Below are 20,389 nucleotides of genomic sequence, written 5' to 3'. Positions count from 1 at the left end.
TAAAGCTTTGTTTCGATGACTAATGTATTTTATGGACATTCCAACTTTGAACTCTCCTATCRAGTTATTGGCCCTGCAGCAATGTCCCTAAGTCTGTGTTACACTGCTTGTATAAATGCCATCAAAGCAAGGTGGATATTCTGTTTTTGCTAATTATGTTGGACTATAATGCTAGCATTTGGCAGTCCAAAGATATTACTCAGTACAATTTCACCATTTATGCCAGCATAAGCTTTTTTCCCCCATATCTTTTGCACGTCTTAGTGATCTTACTGTATTTGTAACTTTGCGTGGTATAGTCAGCCCATGGGTCTGTTGATATCAAGTGTGAGGTTAGTCACTGACTTACCACTAGAGCCAGGATGACATCATGTCTGTATTGTTATGGAAACAGTTGGGTCATTGGTATGTTTTGCTAATTTAACTAATACCTTGATTGTAAGTTTGTTGCTATTTGTTACTATATGGAACATAGCACCAGATTTTGCAGCGTTCTTGAGCAGAACGTGAAACCAGCCTTTTGGTTCTGGGGAAGTTCTGTGTGTACCTCAGTCAGCCTCTCAGTGTGTTAGTCTTCTGTATTTGGACGCCTCCTCTTGATTTGACTTCCCCACTCCTGACTCTATTTTATTATTTGTTTGCAACCTACTGTATAAGGCCTTACATTAGTGGATATCAGTTCATGGTAGATGCGTTGACTATGRGTTCATCTCTGTGTCATTGCTGTAGAGCAAAAGCAACTTACTATTCCTGGTGAGGTATGGAATAGTTGCATTTCCCCTTTCTTCCCTGTTCCATCAAACTTCTCAATGGCACTCAAATGCCTCATGCATATTTCTGATTATCTTTGAAAACTCAATAACATTTCTGTTCTCTTGCTGTACAACAGTAAAGGATAGAGATTCTATATGAATTCAAGATCCAGTAGTGCTTAGCATTTTGCACGTGCATGGTTAGTCCCTGCAGAACTTAGCCTACATAGGCTTGCCGAAGAGGAGACTCATTCATAGTCCAGTTGGAAATTTGTAGCAGAGCTGGGGTCTGTATAGCTAGTTCTCACTATTATTAATAATAGCTGATGCCCCATTCCTTATAACAGTGATCAAATCTTTGTGTGCCAAACATTTTAAAAAGCTTTCAGTTGTTTCTTTTTTGTGTGTGTGTCCTCTGTGAACCAGCAAATATATTCTCACTATAATAAATTATCTCATGAGATTGTGAAGTCCATCATTTTCAAGAAAAGCAAAACACACATTGGTCAGGACCAGTGTACCTATTTTATTTTTTTCTTGAAGTGCTTGGGTAGACTAGATGACCTCTAAAATTTCTTTCCAGATGCATTTTCCTTGATTCTCTTGATTGTACAACACTAGTAATTACTAGTGCTATTGATAATTCACAAATAGAGGAAACTTTTGCAAGTTGAAATAAATTCTATGAGAAAGGCTTGTCTCACTATTCCAGCTGTTTCTTAAGAAGGCCTTGTTTGGTTTTATTTTCAAATAAATATATATTTTCAAAAAACGCACATACTCATGGGTTAGCACTTGCAGTGTGTCCCCTTACAAGTGGTCTTCTGTGTCGTAAGCTGATAAAACCTTAAAGCAACGTCTAGAAGACAGATCTTTTTGCACAGCAACACTGAAATTCAGATACTTGGAGCTTATAATCAATTTAAATAAAAATCTATCCTGTATTTCCTTAAACTGTTACATCAGAAATTTTGCTKGGCTCTGTTTGAAGTAATGTTTGTAAATCTTTAGTTGTAAATAGCACTTAGTTACTGGGCGAGCAGCTGGATTTGCAAAGAATTTGGATTCTTTGGGCAGTGAAATCTGCTGAGGTCATTCAGGTGGATTAGAAGAGCACCAAGAAAGGATACAGTAGGAGATTTGGAAGCTTGCTGAACAAAATATCCATTACATTGTAGTATGCATGACTGAAATCCCAGTAATAGATTTGTTCCTTTTTTTCAGTTCATATTTTACCATCAGGGCATGTGTCTGCCTCTTTGGCTTTCAAAATTGCATTATTGACATTATCCATGAAAACAAAATGTCACCTGAGGGTAAGGATATAAATCATACTTTTTTCCCATTGTTTACAAAGGATTTAGAGCAGTAGTTTAGCATATTAAGACAAATGACATTTCTCAATGCCCTTTTTGTGGCAGACAGGTCCCTATGGTTTATTTTCCTATGTGATATTGAAGGAAAGAAGACAGAATGCTTATCTAATGGCTTGTTACATAACCAAGAAGATGTAGCAAGAAGTTACCTGAAAAATCAGTTTCTATTTTCTGAGCTCAGTTAGTGTGTCTTGAATAAGCACCGTCATGGTAACTTAGCAAATTAGACTGTGGCTATGTATATTTCCTTGTGAGCAAGGACATGAAAACATGAAAATTGAAGTTGCAGGAAAGTTATTTGAAAAATTACTGTGGTCTTGAGCAACTTAGTGAATTTAGGCCTATTTTATACATGTAAAATAGTATTTATAAACACGTATCTCATGCTTTCTGTAATACGGAAGAAAATTAAACTGTCCCATAATAGACCAGGTCCCCCTTGAACATGTAAAGTCTTTATGTGCACTTCTAGATTCCTAAATCTAAAACTGTGATTTCTGTAAACACCAACTCTGCCTCATTTAGAAGGTAACTAAATCTCCAAATGTAGTGCTGTTTTGTTTTCAGACTCACAGTCCAGAACTGTTCTTGTGTGTGTACCCTAACACTATCTCAGTCTGGCAAAGCTGAGCAACTCAGTAACTAGCTCAAGCCTAAAACTGAGCTTAGTGGAGACACCAAATATTGTGCCTCTGCCTGTGTCCCTGAGTGGCTCCATCCAGCAGGCAGTCCTAAGAGTACACGCTGAGAAGATTTTGCTCTTCAGTAACTATAGATGCTACTTTCTTCTGCAAGGTGGCTGGAGATGTGCAGAGGGTGTCATCCTTTCAGCACTGGGAAGAAGAAAATTCCACCATTTGGAATTGCAGAGTAGGAAATTATGCATCCATAGTGTGTATGGAAAATGAGCTCCAGAACATAAATTTGGAGTTACGAGCTGACAAGAATAGATAATTATTTTTTGCCTAATGGCCAACTCTGTCTTGCTTTTTTGGTAATAAAGCCAGTCAAATAATAGGCTCTGCCCTTAAAAAAAGAAAAAAAAAAGTATGGATGGAAGGGCCTGCCTGAAAGAGGAAAAAATTGCAAGATGGGGCTTGTATTTCCTCTGCAATGTCACTTAAAGATTTTGGGGGGGACTCTAACAGCTTCTCAAATAAAATGTTCTGTGCTTTGCTTCTGACATGTTTTAATTGTGATGACTCCCCATTTAAAATGCACAAAGAGCTCAAAGGCTACCATTTTCATAAAGAAAATAATATTTCTGTGACTGGCTGCAGAATAGAAATATTAATTGGTGAAATCCTCTTGCCCATGACTAAACTGACAAGTGACTGACATCTGTCCCTTTTTGAAGTGTCAATTGGTACTTGACAAACAAATTTAATGAGTTGTAAGAAATGACAGAATCCATATATTAACATACTCCTGTTTGTTCCTAGCATCTGAAAATAGCCAGACTGTAGATGCTTAAGAAGGAGCTTGGGACTGAAGTCCAAAAGTTATGTTTGAATTGAAGTGAAGGATGTTACAAAGCCCTAAAATGCATTTCTGTTCTGGAAAACGATTACAACAAGTTACATCAGACTCACTTTGTTAGAGTCTTAGGCTCAGACTTTGTGAATAATCACACCTGTGCTCACTCTGCATATTGCAAGCAGCACCACTGACGACAGTAGGATTAATCACAGTATCTTCATTTTATGTTCTGTGTAAATTTTTACAGAATCAGTCAGTGACCTCCATTTCAGCTGTGTGTGCCTTGTAACTACAAAGTTGTTGTTCTTTTGTGGTCATTAGCTTCACAAACCTCATTGATTTGAGAGTGAAACTGCATGGGTTTTTTTTATACATTAGGATAATAAGAAGCTCACTTTAGGCCTTTAGTTACACATGTGGAAAATCATTGCCTTCAAATGTGGGACTGAAAGAAAGCTGAGAGGTATTTAGGAAGCTGATGGTAGCAACTTGCAAGAAGTTGTAGAAGTCAGCTCCCTGTGAGATAGCTCTATGATAGATCTATGTAAGTAAAAAATCAGGAAAAAAATGTGTTACGGTGTTCTCTCATGTAGATCAACATTTAAAAAATGTATACAACATAATACTGACCTATGAAAAGTCCTCTTTGCTCCCATGTGTGCATGTGTCTGGAGATTGTTGTGCTATTTGTAAACTTTTTCTGAAAGCCTTTTCTTCAAGTTCCTATAGTTTTGGCACACTATATAGAGTGTGTTCAGAAGTTCCACGGCTCTTTGCCTAACGCCGTTCAGACATAGTTTCTACTTGATTTTAACATGTGATCCTGCTCTGAAAAGTATAAGTAAAAATGGAATTCTTTATTAAATTTTACCTGTTAACTTACTGAAAATGCTTGAGGCAAAAATTTGCATTTGCTGTCCTTTTTTTGTACTTGAAAGAGAGGGAAATGTAATTTTGTCTGCAGCTATTTACTTCTCTGTTTGTAAGTGCTTGGACTTTGTGTTTTCCCACTCCATCCTTCTTTAAATAACTGTCTTTGAGGTGTGGGATTATTTTTTTCCCCCAAACCCATTCTTGACTTTGAAACAAAAATAATGTCCTTTTGCCTCAGGTGGAAGATCTTAGCTCATTTATTGGGGAGCTGAAGATTGTATGGTTTAACAGTGTTGGTCAGAAGTAGAATTAAGAGTGCTGGAGAAGGAAGTTGTTGAAGGTCTTACATAAACAAGAGATGGTGCATGACTTGAGGAATAGTACTTTCATAGAAGGGAGTTTGATTTTACTTGAATTCAAACTCCCACTGTTACTGAGGAAATAAAGTTCAGATGATTATGTAGTAGAGTGAGAGAATTGTTCTTCTACAGAGTGTCCTGCTGCCCTGGGTGAGGAGCTATGGGAAGCTAGGATTAGGGTAGAAGGAAGTAGGGGAACCTTGAATCTTATTATTTGTGGGAATTATGAATAGGGTTTTAGGTGCATGTTAATCACATGTTTCTTTGTGGAAGCAGTTTTCTAGAGGGAAACCCTTTTATCAGAGCAGTAAGCAAAGGAATAACGATGTGTGTGCCTGCATGTGATGTGTGCCTGGCTGCAAGTGGGAGTGTGTGGGGAGATGCAGCGGGTGTTTGGAGGCTGGAGTGGAAGGGATGAGACACCACTGACTTGTCCTGGGCACTCTGCTTTCTTTTTTTTTGACCTTGACTTCTTCCGCTGCTTTAATTTTAAGGCCTAGGGATGTCACCCTGATAAGTTTTATCGGGTGTTTATGAATTACTTGATATCACAGGGAAGTGCTTTTAAAAAAGTGGTGATGGGGGGGGAGTTTTCTATTAGAGCTGAACAACTTAGATGGAGCTTATGAACTAAATAACTGAGAGGGGAAAAAATGAAAAAAGTTATTGTGCAAAAAGGGAATATAATTCATGGACATATTAAGGAAAATTTACAGTTCAGAGTTAATTTCACCAACGTGTGAAATTGGTTGTTACTACTGTGTGGATGTATCTACTCATTTAGTTTCTTGTGTGCTGTGGGTGGCAACAGAAATATCTTTTTGGTCCCTGTGAGTAATTCTATTAGTTGGGAGCATGGAGGATTTTTTGAAGATTTTGTTTTCCTAGTATATTGTAGAATATGCAGCTGTTCACTCCAGACTTCAAACAGAAATTGTAGGGTAGATGTATGGAAATTGTAGGGTAGATGTATGGAAATACCAGTTTCTTCCTCCCTCATCCTGTTTAAGTGAGCATCTGCTCGAACTTTCCAAAAACATTAGTCTCTAATACAGGCGGGAGGCTGTTTTTATTATATATTGGGATCACATGCGTATGGATTACACAAGCAACAGATGAGCTGGGTTGTTTATTCCTTGTAAATTAACACTCAAAAGGAACAAGATAATGCCACTGGTTTCTGAAATATCTGGTGAGCAGGTTGTTAACTCTTATATAAGAAGAACTTGCAGGATGAAGCTTATGTGATTATTATTTCTTCAGTGACTTTTCAAAGCAAAGATCTAGGAAAGCAGTCACAAATAGGATGATCTTTGCATCCCAAATCTCATGTTCGTCTCCACTTTCTATGGTAAAATTGCCATATAAGATCCATTAAGGATAATTTTAACTGTCTTGGTATTGTAGACAATGCACAGGTAGATGGAGGGAGTAGATAGGGGAAGACTTGCAACAAAGTCCTGGAGCACTTTGAAGTTTGTGGAAAGAGCAAGTAAAAGTAGGAAAGGTTATTTTTGGTTTAGAAAGGAAACTTCTGGGCCACATCTTCATGTAGAATTGTCAAAACAAATGTCTCCCATTTTGTTTTGAATATTTGGTTTGTGAAATTAGTTCTTGTGCTGGCTGCTGCCCTGCTCTACCAAAGGAAATGAAAGATTAGTCCCAGGATTTTTATGCAGGTGTCTCACGTTTCTGGTGTTGAGCATGGCTAAAGTCCCAGGAGTRTAACTTGGCTCTCCCCAGCAGAAGGAGTTGTGCGACTTGAAGAAATCATTTAACCGTACCCTCCTTTTGAGGCAAAGTAATAGGGTGCATTTACCTTCATCTCTGCAATTTGCATAAAATGTCTTGGCATGATTTCTGTAGCCCCCCCAGAATGGGAAGGTGCATGCAACAGGTAAATGTCTTGACCAAAGAATGTTACCATTTCAGGGCTTACTCAGCATTTACAGGACTGTTAGATTATACTTCTCTGCAGCACTGAGAAACTTCAGTTACGTAATTCATTTGATGCCAAACATGATTGGAAAAACACACTCAGCTGAAGAAGTATTGTTCATTTTAGATTAGTTTTAAAATTATTCCTAAGAGACTCTGACTATGGGCATTCGCTTTTCATTTAAAATGGTCCATTGCAAATAGTGGGCCCTGTCTGTTATTTCATACTTTGCAGCATCTAAAATATAAGAATAGAGCTGAGTGAATGTGCAGGCAAGCAATGGGAATCTGTTTCAGTCAGCTCTTTTTCAACAGGCTTCAGGGTCTATGTTCAACCATTGAAAAGGCACAATCTCAATTTCATGTCTGTCCGAGCTCTTCTGTTGGCGCTGGTATATGTAGCTCTCTACAAGCAAACAGCTAAGGGCTGGCCTGGCATGCTTCAGTGCTTCAATTCTTTCTCTTTCTTCACTCCAGAATTCATTACCAGCAATAAAATAACCTTCCTGTACTCAAAACCAGAAAGGAAGAAATGGGCTTTTTTTTTTTTTTTTTCTGTTTTTTCATTGGGCCTAGATGTAAACATGAAATAAAATCAATTTCTTTCTCCCTCCAAGATATCCAGTATTTTATTCAGTTATATCTGAAACGATCAATACCCAGTTTTGAAGTGATGAACATCGAATTCTCCTGCGTTGGCCTCCAGTTTAGAAGGAAATTGTTAATTACAAATTCCTGCAGAATCTGTTGCCATTTAGGAGGATGTGGAAGTATGAAGAGTAGCCATGGAATAGTGACTGCAACTGGATATACCTCTGCAAGTTGCTGACTGACTTCAGGATTAAATTGGAGGTGAAAGATTGTCTTGAAGGGAAGTTAAACGAAAAGCCCTGCCACCACCTTCTTTAGGAACTGGTACAGATACATTATAGACATAACAGCTGCAGGCTCAGAAGTCTTAAAATACTTAGGTTAATAAAACTGAGACCAGCAGTCCCTGATCTTTTCATTTTGCAGGTTGTTTTTGGAGAGAGCTTAGTGTGGGCTCCTCTCACTTCCCTAGTTTGTCCTTCCCAGAGTGTGAGGATGTGGGGAGTAAGAGCAGACATTTGCACAGTCCGTGCTTTGGGAACTGCTGGCCTGTGTGGTTGGATTTCTGTGAAATATTTATTCCTGGGTATCTTACTGCTGATATCCAAACTACGGGAAGCACTATAATATTTACAGTCCTAATCTTGTATGCTCTGAGTGCTTAGATAGTCCTTTAGGGATTTTGGTCTTTGTTTCTGTGACTGGTTAATTGTTTATAATACGCTGCTCAAAAGGGAGAAGAGGCAAGACACTGCTGAAGGATTAGACTGTTGTCCTGAAAAATTTTCGAGCAGGTATGGTTAATTGTTTAAACTCCTTTTCTTTAAACTTCTACTTTTAAATGTTATTACTATAGCAAATAAAGCAGAGCAGAGAAACTGTTGTTTGGCTGGTGCTCAGGCAAAATGCAGAATAGGAGGATGCATAGTTGTCAAGTTATTTAGCAACTGGCTTGGATAATTTAGGACTTTTAAAAATCCCTGATGGAGATAGAGAAGCACTGTTGTGTTTTTCGTAATTTCCTGAGCAGTGGCAGCTACATTCAAAAGATGCTTGTAAAATAAGTAGCCTTGGGGAGCAAAATCACTGGTGACTTGATTCAAGGTGCTCCCGTTTCCCTCTAGTACCAAAAGGAGCAATGGAGTAATGTGAAAGGTAGTTTCAGGGATATACGGCAGGGCACTCAGGGTTTCTTACCTTCGTTGTTTATTATGTCTCGGCTGAGAATATTTTTATACTGAAGAGTTACCCCAGTTCAAATTATAGCAAAAATACATATGAGAGAGAAACTGGGATTTTTAGAACTCCTTCATCCATTTTATATGTTTTAGGGAGCTTTTAATTGTGTAAGGTCCCTCATATCTAACACATAGTGAAGCATTTTCTTTTCCTGCAGACACTTCTCCCATCAAGCTCCCAGGAAGCTATGGCACCTTCCTGAGTACATGTGGATAAGGACATTTCCTGGAGAAATTTACAAGTAAAATACTCTTGACTAGTATTTAAAAAACATTGTATTTGCTATTCAAAATGCAACTTTCTTCTTTGCTATTGAAAATGCTTCATTGCTATTGAAAATCCAGTTAACTTCTTAATATAAAAGGAAGCACACACTCCTCTTTGTAGGGAGAATAAAGTTAAGAGAGTTAATCTGAGAAAATAAAGGATAATATTTACTTGGAGTCATGGTAATGATCACTTGGACTCTCTTATTTCAGAAGCTCTGTCACAAACACAGTCTCTGGGAAGAAATTATTTTTATTCTGAAAGCARTTTTCTTCTCCCTAAAACTGTACTGAGTCAGCCCTTTGAGATGGTGTTAGGATATGGTACCAGAGAAGCTATTTTTTAGATGAAATTTAAGATCTAGYTCCTCACTGCATATTCTAGTATTCTGATGCAAATACCATTAGCATGACATCATGGCTACTTCCTGAATTCCCTGAGCAGTTTTGCCTGGTTACCTTCAACTTCTTTTTGTTCATTTAATTTTGCTAAAATAGTTGCTTCTCTTTTGCAGTATAATGGTAGAGTACTTTTGCTGATAGTGCTGATAGGCTCTTGCATCCTTGCACAGCCTGTAAATACTGGAGTGTCAACCAGCTAGCTGATTTACCAGCCTGAGTTGCTCAGATGATGAAGTAAGTAAAGGCAGTCTTTTTCCCCCATACGGATTTTTGTTGAGCCCATGGAGTTGATTTTCAGATTGCACGGTTTTCCTTACCTCCCCCATATATGTATGTATATATGTTTGGATGTGCTTGCATACACAAATATAAACAAACACACACACTTTTTTTTTTAAGGAAGGACCTTCCCTCCCCCCCCAAATCCCAAGCCTTACCTGTGAAATGAATGATATTTTACTTAGTTACATATTACTGAAATATTTTATTAGACTTTGTTTATTGAGATCCAAGAAGTATGGCAAGCCTGGACGAAATGCAGATTTTATGAAGCTCTTAACTAAAATTTACTAAGGAAGATGGATATAAAGATATGAAATATTGTTATGTTTTGGTACATTTGTATAGGTTATGTAGATAGCCTGCAGTCATTGTGTACTGGTAGAGTGCAGAGGGATTCCCATGGCATTGCTGATTAAGACACAAAATAAGAGCTCTTAGAGTAATACAGGCTGGACTGCTTGCTGCAAGACTGCTGCACCTCAGGATTTTTTCTTCTCGAAGAACCAGCAGTGCCTGAAGTACTGTATATGTTCTTAGGCAAACTTTGCTTTTGGCCTTAGGCAAGTCTTTTAGCCTGTCTTGTCGGAGCTGTGAAATTGGCATAATACCATCTGAAAAATTAACTCTGTATTTGTACAATAAGACACTGAATTGCACTGAAGGTGTTCCAAAAGCTAAAATTGTAACTAAGCATCTACCCTTTTCAAGCTTCTAGGAGCTTTTCTTCTGCAGTAATTCCTCATGCTGTAGTACTTGGGCTCAGGACCTTACGGCAATGAATTTGTGACTCTTCTGTCTTAATACTTTCACTGTCTGAAACCATTTCCTCTTTTGCTGTTTTATCACTAACTGGCCTGTGTATGTTTTGCTCTTCTGTAGCTTTGCTTGTAGGCTGTTGCTGAGCAAGGTGCCCTTTTGCTGAGGCTGGCTGCCCTTGGGAGCCTCCAAGGGCTGCCTCTGCAGAAACCAGCTCTTTGCTGGCAGCCGTCAGTGGTGAGGCTTCTGCGATTCAGGGCACCGCCAAGTCCTCGCTTTGCGATGAAGAGCCCAAGCTCTCCCTTCCTGCAGTTCACAATATGTCTTTGCTTCTTCTCTCTCATTCCTGATACTATAAAATTCTCTGCACAATTATTCTGTCTTCAGATATATAGGAATCAGCTGAAGTATTATTRCTAGGTAATATAAACATAACTACGAGCAGCTTATTTTTTGAGATACTTCCTTTCCACCTAAAAACAGCTTTTAGGGTTTTCTTTCCCATGAGGAGCATGGTAAAGTGCTTGATAGTTTGTAATCATGGTATATGCTTTGCAAGGCCATAGTGAAGATTTAACTTTTCTGATAGAAATTTTGCTTAGTGCATTTAATCTTGTTGTTAACATTGTTCTTCCTTTTCATCCTTATCTGTTACGTTGCTGGACACAAGTTCAATAGTAACTACATTCTTCTCTGAAAGAAGCTCCACTTCCATGGATTAGCAGTTCGTTAATCTGAGGAGAGTCCCAAATTTGGAGATAAAACGACGTAAACTATTGATGTAACAGAGTGAGGCCAGACCATCCAAATGTCATCAGCAGGAACCTTCCTGGAGACACAAACATATTAACTCTTATTTAAATTTGGATCAGAGGGCTTTTGTCCGTCTTTGCAGTTAAAGCAAATGATCTTATTGTTCATGGATAGGAGGATAAATTTTGTTTCCTTTCTGCTATCAGCTTAGATGTTTTTCCTCTCCCTACTTACATGTTTGGAGCACAGCTGCTGCTGGCTTATTTACTGTCACCATTTGGGTGACCTGAGGCTTTGCCTTATTGGAGTTTGAATCTAGGTTAAACTCTGCTTCAGCAGTTTGCCCTTGTTCCTTAATTTTTGGCACTTTCTGTAAGACAGAAGTTGCAACCTGTGATTATCGCCACCTCCTCTCATCTCTGTKTACCTCTGGGGAGAGGCTGGCTCTGGCTTTTTTATCATGTTTTCGTCCCCCTCCCCACCGGAGGAGTACAGTTAGTTAGATGCCCTCAGCAATCCCAGCTCCAGGCTCAGCAAACACAGCTCCCTGGCCCCGTGCCTGCCCTAGTCCCTGGCCCCCTGGGGCCTCCTCTGCCTCCCTCCAGCTGGTTAGGCTTCTGCCCATGTCAGGGCCCAGAGCTGCGTGTGGTGCCTCACCGTGCCGTCTCTGCTTTCATCAGAGCCGCGAGATCTGTGGCCAGCGACCCTTGCCACGAGGGTGCAGTGGTGACTCGTGTTCAACTTGTAGCCCACCTCGACCTCCCCATGCTTTTGCACAGAGCTACTACTTGACTCGCTTCCCTCCAGCAGGTGACACTGCCCCCGTTTGAGGCCCCCTGCAACCCGACTCCAGCCCTTTGTCCAGGCTCTGGAGGAGGATGTTAGATAGGACAGATCCGTGAGGAATGCGTGGTTAAACTTCAAGCTGCTGGCCTCTTGAGCCCGCTCTTCTGCTTCTGAGTTGCTTAAGAAGTTTGGTCAGTTCCTGCCACTTTAAGGGATGATATTTACTTGTCTGCTTGTGTAGCATATTCACTTGAAGTAAATTATTAAAGACATTACTCTTTATGGGGAAACAGTMGGAGACATAATCTAAGCGACAGCTTGTAGAAATCACAGCACAGTTAAAAGCACTTAAAATGTATTGCTTCAACAATGTACAGCAAGTTTTAATACATGATAATTTTTCACTGTTTTTTCAGAATCATGTCAGAGAGTCGTGGTGGATTTTATGCTACATCAACTCAAGCCTTCCCTGAACTGTGAGTTAGACTTGACTTCTTGCTGCATCTTACTGTACTGCTTTCAGTTCAGAGCAAAAAAGACAGGGATGTAACAGCCCAAGAACTTGTGCTGGAGAGTAACAGGGCTTTACTGGTAAGTGAAAAAAAAGAGCATGCTTGTTCCTGAGTGTGTTAATTTTTCCTTAAAACAACAAATAAATAAACTTATATCATGTCCAGTGTAGCCCTGAGGTACCTGGGATATCCAAGTCTTGCACAGTTCATCAGAAATTTAAAATGGGCACACTTACCATTCACAGATCAAGGTGTACTGCCAGGAAACTAACATTAATTAGGAACAGAATTTGAGCAGTTAGTGTTAAAACCTTTTGGCACTAATAAGTAATCTATTATCATGGTTAGTATCTCCATCTAAAACCCCTCCCCTCCCATTCTCAGTCTTAAGTACCTACTACTTTGGTTGTTAGTATTGAAAATCATATTCAGGTTTTATAGAAAAAAGTACAATTCAGTCTCAAAAACTGAATTATTTGCCAAAATATGTATGCAAAATGCATGTAAGTCAAGCTCTTTAGCTGTGAAGAAATCTGGACCCAGAATTCATGTAAAATGAATACAGTAGTTTCTGTTTGTGAGTCTCAGCTGGTGTGTTCTGCCCTGCCAGGGATACATTCTCATGTGGCACTGGCTTAAAACTACTAAATGGCACATGTGAGATCTTGGTCCTACTGCTGCTGCAAGACTTGCTTGTTCCACAAAGTCCTTCGTTAATGGCAACATCTGTGTTTGTACTGTGTTTGAAACTGATTCTCAGCTATGGCGTTTCCCAAGTGGTCCAAGATACAGAATTATAGTTTGAACTTGTTCATGTGTTACAACAAATCATTCAGTTAAAGATGAGTTCCTTGAAACTTGATAACTTGGCCTTACAAAATGTGTAAGTGTGATTTCAGATGTGAGAATRACAGAAGTTGCAACATTTGGGCTCCAACTGGGGGAGAAAAAAGAATCACAATATTAATAGATCATTTATCTAGTGGAGTTTGTCATTAGAAAAGAGGCAGCAGCTGACTGGGACGAAGAGAAAAATGAGGTAAACCAGACACTGTATCTGACTGAAGCAGGATATGGTGAGCTGAAAATGTGCATTTCTTATGTGTGCTGTTCTGCACAAACATGTACATTACATGAATTCAGGAAATCAGACAAAGCTTAAGAACAGCAATGTAAAAATTAGGTCTCAGGTGGTCATTTATGGTTCAAGTAGCAGGTTTATATATTTATTATAATTATACACAACCTTGACAATCTATATTGCCATTCAAAAATAAATTGAAGTATTGTCAATTTGCACATGATCTGTCACTAATAAAGATCCCATTTACATACATAGTGAACATTTTGCATACGTAAACACTGCTTTATTTCTAACACTCCTACCTCTTCCCCTCTCCCCATCTTGTAGAGATATGTTTAGAATATGTAAACAAACTACTCCAAATATGCAACATTCAGTGACTACCACCTTCTTCATTAATTAAATGCAACTATTATTTCAGCACTTTCTATAGGTGGCTGGTGGTTCTAGCTCTTAACTGCATGTTGTTTAAAATAATTCTTTACATACCGTGTTGTAGCAACTCCTGCTTTTCATTCTTATCTCCTTCTGAACAGGAAGATGAAAAATGGAGTTTAATGACTGTATCAGGTTACGTCACGTAAGCAAAACCCTGGGTTAGGATTCTGTAGATAGTGCTCACAGCCATATTCAGTTGTTTTCACTGGTTATTTACATGTTTAATTGGTGGTTGCAGTCTTCAAATTTCAACTGCAGAGAACTAAAAATTCAGGTAAATCTGATACACTAGAGAAATTGTGTAGAACTTGAGTCTGTGTTTACACTCCAAATGTTATATCTTGTGGGTTGAAATAAAAATTCACACGGCATAAAATATTTCTACTACCTGTTTTGATAGCGCTCTTCTGTCCTTCTAGTGCCTGAAACCCATTCTAGAAAATTTAGTGTAATGAAAAAAGTTAAGAGGTAGCATAATATTCTTCCAGCCAATTAAAGAAAATTCACTGTAAGTAGCAGCTATGTAGGCTTCCTTGGTGTTTCCAGACATTATCTTGATTCCCCAAGTAAAGTGTGTACCTGGACTTCGGTTTACAGGGCTCATGGAAGGCAGACTATTAAGTTATTACAGGGTGGTAACACAAAAATCAAAGCCCTGTTTTGAGAAAAGTGGTTCATGGTAAAACTAATCTAGGGGAGTTAAGTTTAGATTCTCCTTCCATAGCAGCTAAGCTAGCTGCTTTGAACCAGCAGGTTCAGCATATTGCTAAAATGGTTTCAGGTTTTTGAAAGCCAGCATCAGGTAATCACATGGCATAGATAGATAGATAGATAGAACTTTAAGATGTGCAGACTCCAAGGGTTTTTTTTTTAGGACCGTATATTGCTAACAATTCTGTGTCAAAAAATACTTAGGAAGAAAGTCTCCTGCCAGCTCTTTGCCTGTTTTCTGCAATAAGTTTAAACTTAATCCCCACAGGGAGCAACCTCACTTTAATATGGAATATCTGAGATGAGTTAATAAACAGGAAGAAGCTATAGCAGAGGATGGAACACTGAGATGTTTCATGAAATATTAACTAACTTCAAATACTGGAGAATATAAAGGAATCTTATTTATATCTACAACCACTGGTTGGATGCTTAGATTAAGAGCTCTTCTACTTTTAAGTGAAACAACCAACAACTTCAKACTGCGCACTGAAGTAAGGTCAGCCATGGTACCCTCTGAATGAAACAAAGCGATAGAGTTCTGTAGTGTGAAGTCTGCGTGCTTCAAGGGTAGTACCACGGGAACTGCAGTTCCTCTCAGGCCCCTGCCGTACCAGACGGAGAAAGAAAGTTCCTTCTCCCTCACTCTACCAACTTGTCTTATGAAGCCTTACTTGTATTACAAGTTAGGTGCTTCACCCAAATGGCTTGGATCCTAAATCCTCCAGCTTCCTTCTGTAAGTTTTGCAAGCATGCCCCAAAGGTAGCATCCTTGTTTTACTGTTTAAATACTGCCTGAAGCAAAGGGAGAGGATTTTCCATTCCAGTTGTCATATATTACCAAACAAGTGACCAACAAGAAAAGCAGCTGTACTGTTACTTTAGAGCATAGTTCCCTTACAGCTGTCCCTGCAAAGAAGAATATATGTCTGTTTATATCTTCAGCATCTGAACAAAATTGAAATAAAATCCTGAACTTGATCTTTAAAACATGGTATAATAAAATATATGGAAAAAAAAGAAGTTGAGTCAGTTTTTAAACTTAGCTGCTACTAGCTGTTTTAGTAAAGCCAATCTGTTTCTTGAATAATGAATGCTCATTCATRAATGCTTAAGAAGGAAGAGAATCACTGCCTTTTAAAGGAAAAAAGAAATATCTTACAGATAAAAATAAAAGGAAATAATGGTTTAGTTACAAAACAGCACAAGTATCTAAACTCAGGAACTGATTTAACAAAGCCCTTTTTTTAAATAAAACTGCATTGTGTTTACTAAGATGGTATTGCTTCATCTTTCTCTTTTTAGGAGATAGAGGGAACATTTTCAAACAGATTAGAAATGCATCTTGCATTCAGAAGAAAGTATTAAGTAGTAAGATGTTAGCACCTAGTAGCCATTTTGAAAATACAAATTGTAATGTAGCATACTACTGTTGGTACCCTAGCAAAACTTTTGATTTTGTACTCTAAAATATTCATTCTGGTGCTGCTAAGGTGGCCACAATATAATTTGTTTCTTGAGCCTGACAAGCAAGACTTCACCCTCAAGTTGTGCATAGTTACTGTAAGTAGTTGATAATTGTAGATGTGTCATATTAAAATTTTCCTCTTTGCAGCAGAGGACAAGGACATGTTAATGTGACACTCAAACAACAATTTTGCCCTTACATGTGGCATTCTCAACCTGTTCTGTGTAACATTCATCTTCCCCAGGGATCTAGAGACAGAGCAGGTGCACAGCCAAAAGTGCTGTTCTGCTGCTTGTCTTAACCCTATCTGCTTTTAAGACTGACATATTAAGCAGCTGTAGAATTATTTTGGCCTTATACATAAAAATTGCCTCCAACAGTTGTAATGTAATATTGAGCATTTAATGACTGAGAACAGAAGCGAGATTTTTCTTACGTATGACCGTTTAGCTATGGGAGAGATTGCACCAGAGCTTTCTTCCACTGAATGAGCTTTTCCCCTGCCACGTATCAAGAAGGAAGTCTACTGGACTTAAGTTAATATTTAAGYGTGTTTTAAGACTCCAGTATTTTATAATGGTAGTCATTACACTATTGTGGTAAAGCCATTAGGATACTTGTAATGTTAAAGCCTATGTGACTGGAACTTGTTTCATCACATGCTGACTTAAACTAAGAACAACTGACAAAACTAGTCACCGCTTCGTTGCCTAAGATGCGCAACTACAGCAGCATTTAAGACAGAGGTTGCAGAGTAGCTGCAGCTCACTTCAAGGTTACACAGTTGTTCAAGGGATTTAAATATGTAAACTCAGGGTGCCAGACCACCCACAATTGATTTYGTAGGGGGGCATAAAAGCAAAGTCACCTATATCAGTCACAAGGATCCAGTTCTAGCACTTGAGCTGGTTTAGCAGGTGTATAGACAGTTGTAACTGATGCTTCCTTTCCTGTGAAGTTATTGGAGAGCACAGTTCACCTCCATCCCATACAGCCTGGGCCCCAGCTGCTCTCCTCACAGCATAAGTACTAGGGGAATGGCAGGACATGGTAAAGTTAAAATAGCTGCCAAAGCTGGAAGTAAGAGCATTTGATACTTTGCTCATTTACAACAGCAGCAAGCTTTCCCCTGTGAGAACTGCTGCTGGAACCACTATTTGACTAATGCCTTTCTAATGCATTTCCAAAATGGAGTTCAAATCATTAAAGTGTTACAGTGCAACTAATCTCAGTCCAGTATGCTGACTTGACTATTAAACCACTTTCCACAGTTAGAGTAGCCTACTCTTGTTCTGGTAATGAGCATGGGTGGTTTGTGTGTTTAAGTCAAGAGAAAATGGACCTGCTTCAGAAAGTGCTACAGTTCCTCCATGACTGACATAAGCATATGAACTCAGATTTGGGCAAAGTAAACAGACAGAAAGTTGAGTGAGTCACTTTTGAATACACTGTATTATAGACACTTCCATTAGATCAAGTGAATGACCAAAGATAATTGATAAGCTATAGAAGCTTATCAAACATTTCTTATTTTGTTGTTGGAGCTAACAATTAATACGCAGTTTGTGATCTGCTGTTTAGATCCTTGATCCAAAAGGATTGTGCCAAATACCATGGCTTAAACAAGCACTCAATCAGTATTTGTTTCAAGTTTGCAACAAACATCATTTAAGCAACCTCAGAATTAAGTGTTCTATCAGCCAGGTTATATAAGCAGTTTCTGCTGTTTCTCCTCCTCAGCATAAGATGCGATCAAGATACAGACTTCATTCAAAATGAAATGAGCAGTAAGTAGTAATATGTGCAATAAGACATTTTCAAGGGAAACCTATGCAACAGTCCTTGTATATTCTACCACTTCATACTATTAGCATCATCCTATCATAAGCACAGTACATTATGTACAGCAATGTCCAATGAGACCATTCACCTAACTTCAGCAAATGGCAGAGCCATTATGCTAGTATTTTATAACTAAGATTAAATGTTAGTGGTATGGGGAACCTAAAAGAAAAGTTTAAGCTTGTATTATCAGTTTATATGAAAAAGACACCATACAATTCTCATGGTACATCAACAAGATGGACTAGTATGCCAACTAACCTCTATTTTAATATTTAAATTATAACAATACAATAACTAGAAAAGGTCAGTGCTTCAAGTGACAGTTTGCCACTTCAATTCCAATATTTTTCCAAAATAAAGATGCAATTAGATCTACACTTGAGCATCAGTAGTGCAATACAGTATCCTTTCCTGAATAAAGGAGCTGAGGTTTATCCACAATAAAAGCTTTAAATAAGGTAGATTGTTGTTGCCATTTATATATCAATTCTGTATGTTTGATATAAAATATATTGGGAAAGCTTGAACTGACTTATACAATCTACATTTGGCTAAAGCTCCACATAAGCAGCATCAGTGGAAATGAACAGAGATGTACTTAATATAAAACACTTTCAAAAAACTACTGCAACAACAAATGACAGAAAGTTGGCTAAGAATAACTGAACATTTGAGGTGTGTACTAGACAAAAAGAATGGACCCTGTGGTTACTTGCACTATTTTAATTAAGTGAAAGAAATGTAAGATTTAGTCCACTTCCATTTCTCCAGATGGTTTGGTCTGCTGGGAGTTATCCTTTGCTGGATCTGGTTTTGTTTCAGCACCGCTCTGTCCATTCACTGGTCCATTGTGTTCACCATTAGCTTTCGCCTGCCCATCGTTAGGAGGTTCTACCTTTGGTTTGGGCTTGTACACAATAGGATTACAGAAGCTATCCAATTCCTAGTTGTATTAGAAGTGAGAAAACAAGCAAGTTCATTTAGTGGCACAGTAATCACATAAAACTAGACTTTTTCAAATCTGCTTTGTGTTCATAATCACCTGTATTGTAATTCCCAAAGACTATGCTTCTTGATTCTAATCAAATCTAGACACTTAAAGAGGCTTCCGCTAGCTAAAAAGCTTTTGATTTGTTAAAAGCCTATGGTAACCAGTAACTGTAAACTGCTGTAACTCAGGGTATTAAAAGAGTTATTCAGAGGTACTGCTCTATTACTGCAGAGGTAGTCAAGAGCTAGGACTGACTATCACTAGAAATGCCTTCCCTTTCCATGGCTCTCACAGCTGTTTAAGTCTCTGAAGGTATAATATCCTAGCTTAATACAAGGCCAAAAGCTTATTAATTTCAGGAAGAAAAACTATCAGAATGCTACATGTAAAATGATGCTTTTTTACCTTGGATTTCGCCAACATTTCTGCCACTTTGACRACTGGATCCTGAGTTAAACTTAGTTTATTCTGGGCATTCATTTTGCTGTTTAACCAATTCATAGCCTCACTAATGTATTTTTCAACTTTTTCCATCTCAGCAGGATCTAGGTGATCATATTTTTCATCCTGTGGAGAGACATGTTTATAAAAAAATTAATTGGTATATGCTTCTCACCTAATTAAGAACTTCATGGACAGAGTAACACAGCTACAGTCCACTAGAAATAAGTGTTCTAACAAGTGAAGAATGACTGTAGAACACAACAGACATGGGGAATTATTTTTAGAAATATTTGAAGTTTTGATCTTAAGGGCACATCGCAAAAGCACAAGTTAATGTTGAAGTTGCAAAAAGGCATCTGAGACTTACTGTAGTTGAGTAATTCTAACATCAGTAGATATCTTGTAAATTATAGAAATAATGGCAACAGCCATCACTTGAAATATCCACGGCAATTTCTAGTGGTACCAGTTGGTGTAAAAAAGAACATGGCTATATGTTTAATTCATGTGTTTTGAGCAAGAAACCTTTTTGGCTAGCACTCCAAAACAATTTGAGAAGTTTGCAGGAGCTTAAGACCAACAGCCATTTTCAAACAGCTTGTTACTCCCATAGGATTTTTTAAACACATTAAAAAAGCCACAACCAGCCTCAAACACCCAAAATAGTTCCTCTCCTAAATGATTTGTTTCTACCTTATTTTTATATGCTTCTACTGCTTTCATAAGGAGCTGAATCTTCTTTCCCAGTTCATTTAAAGCTTTTGGTCTCTCTTCATGTTCCATGTATCTTTCCTGAATAGGCTGTCCAAATTTCTGCAAACACAAGCACAAAGATCTTGACAAAATACAAGTTTAGTTTAGACTAGTTCTAGGAACACACTGTAGCATCAGACCAAAGCCTGCCTTCTCCTCCTTTTCCTCACCCATTCCAGAGCTTAGTCTTTGTACTGTGCTTTAGTACAACAACAAGAAATAGCCCAGAAATTTAAATGCAGGAATAGCACTCTGCCTCTACTTGGCTTATTATTTTCCAGTTATCTTCAG

At 38.3% G+C, this 20,389-nt stretch overlaps 1 protein-coding gene across 3 annotated transcripts in view; it reads right to left on the bottom strand.

Annotated features, from left to right (window-relative positions):
• Positions 1 to 13,561: 13,561 nt before the first annotated feature.
• Positions 13,562 to 20,389, bottom strand: part of HSPA4L (heat shock protein family A (Hsp70) member 4 like) — a 31,402-nt gene continuing 24,574 nt past the window's right edge. Inside the window, exons 18-20 of one of the 3 annotated variants that reach the window (XM_026073598.1) lie at positions 20,039 to 20,158; positions 19,307 to 19,468; positions 13,562 to 18,853 (exon numbers count right to left, since the gene is read on the bottom strand). In XM_026073598.1, the coding sequence (XP_025929383.1) occupies positions 18,659 to 18,853; positions 19,307 to 19,468; positions 20,039 to 20,158 (477 nt within the window). In that variant the 3' untranslated portion in view covers positions 13,562 to 18,658. Of the gene's footprint in view, positions 18,854 to 19,306; positions 19,469 to 20,038; positions 20,181 to 20,389 lie in introns of those variants that run through there. The other 2 variants (XM_026073599.1, XM_026073600.1) reach the window with 2 other exon arrangements.

The sequence above is a fragment of the Apteryx rowi genome, unplaced genomic scaffold (assembly GCF_003343035.1).
Source record: "Apteryx rowi isolate R43461 unplaced genomic scaffold, aptRow1 scaffold_371, whole genome shotgun sequence".
In the NCBI taxonomy this organism is placed as follows: domain Eukaryota; kingdom Metazoa; phylum Chordata; class Aves; order Apterygiformes; family Apterygidae; genus Apteryx; species Apteryx rowi.
The sequence above is the reverse complement of the archived record's forward strand: the minus strand, read 5'-3'. Positions and strand labels throughout refer to the sequence as shown.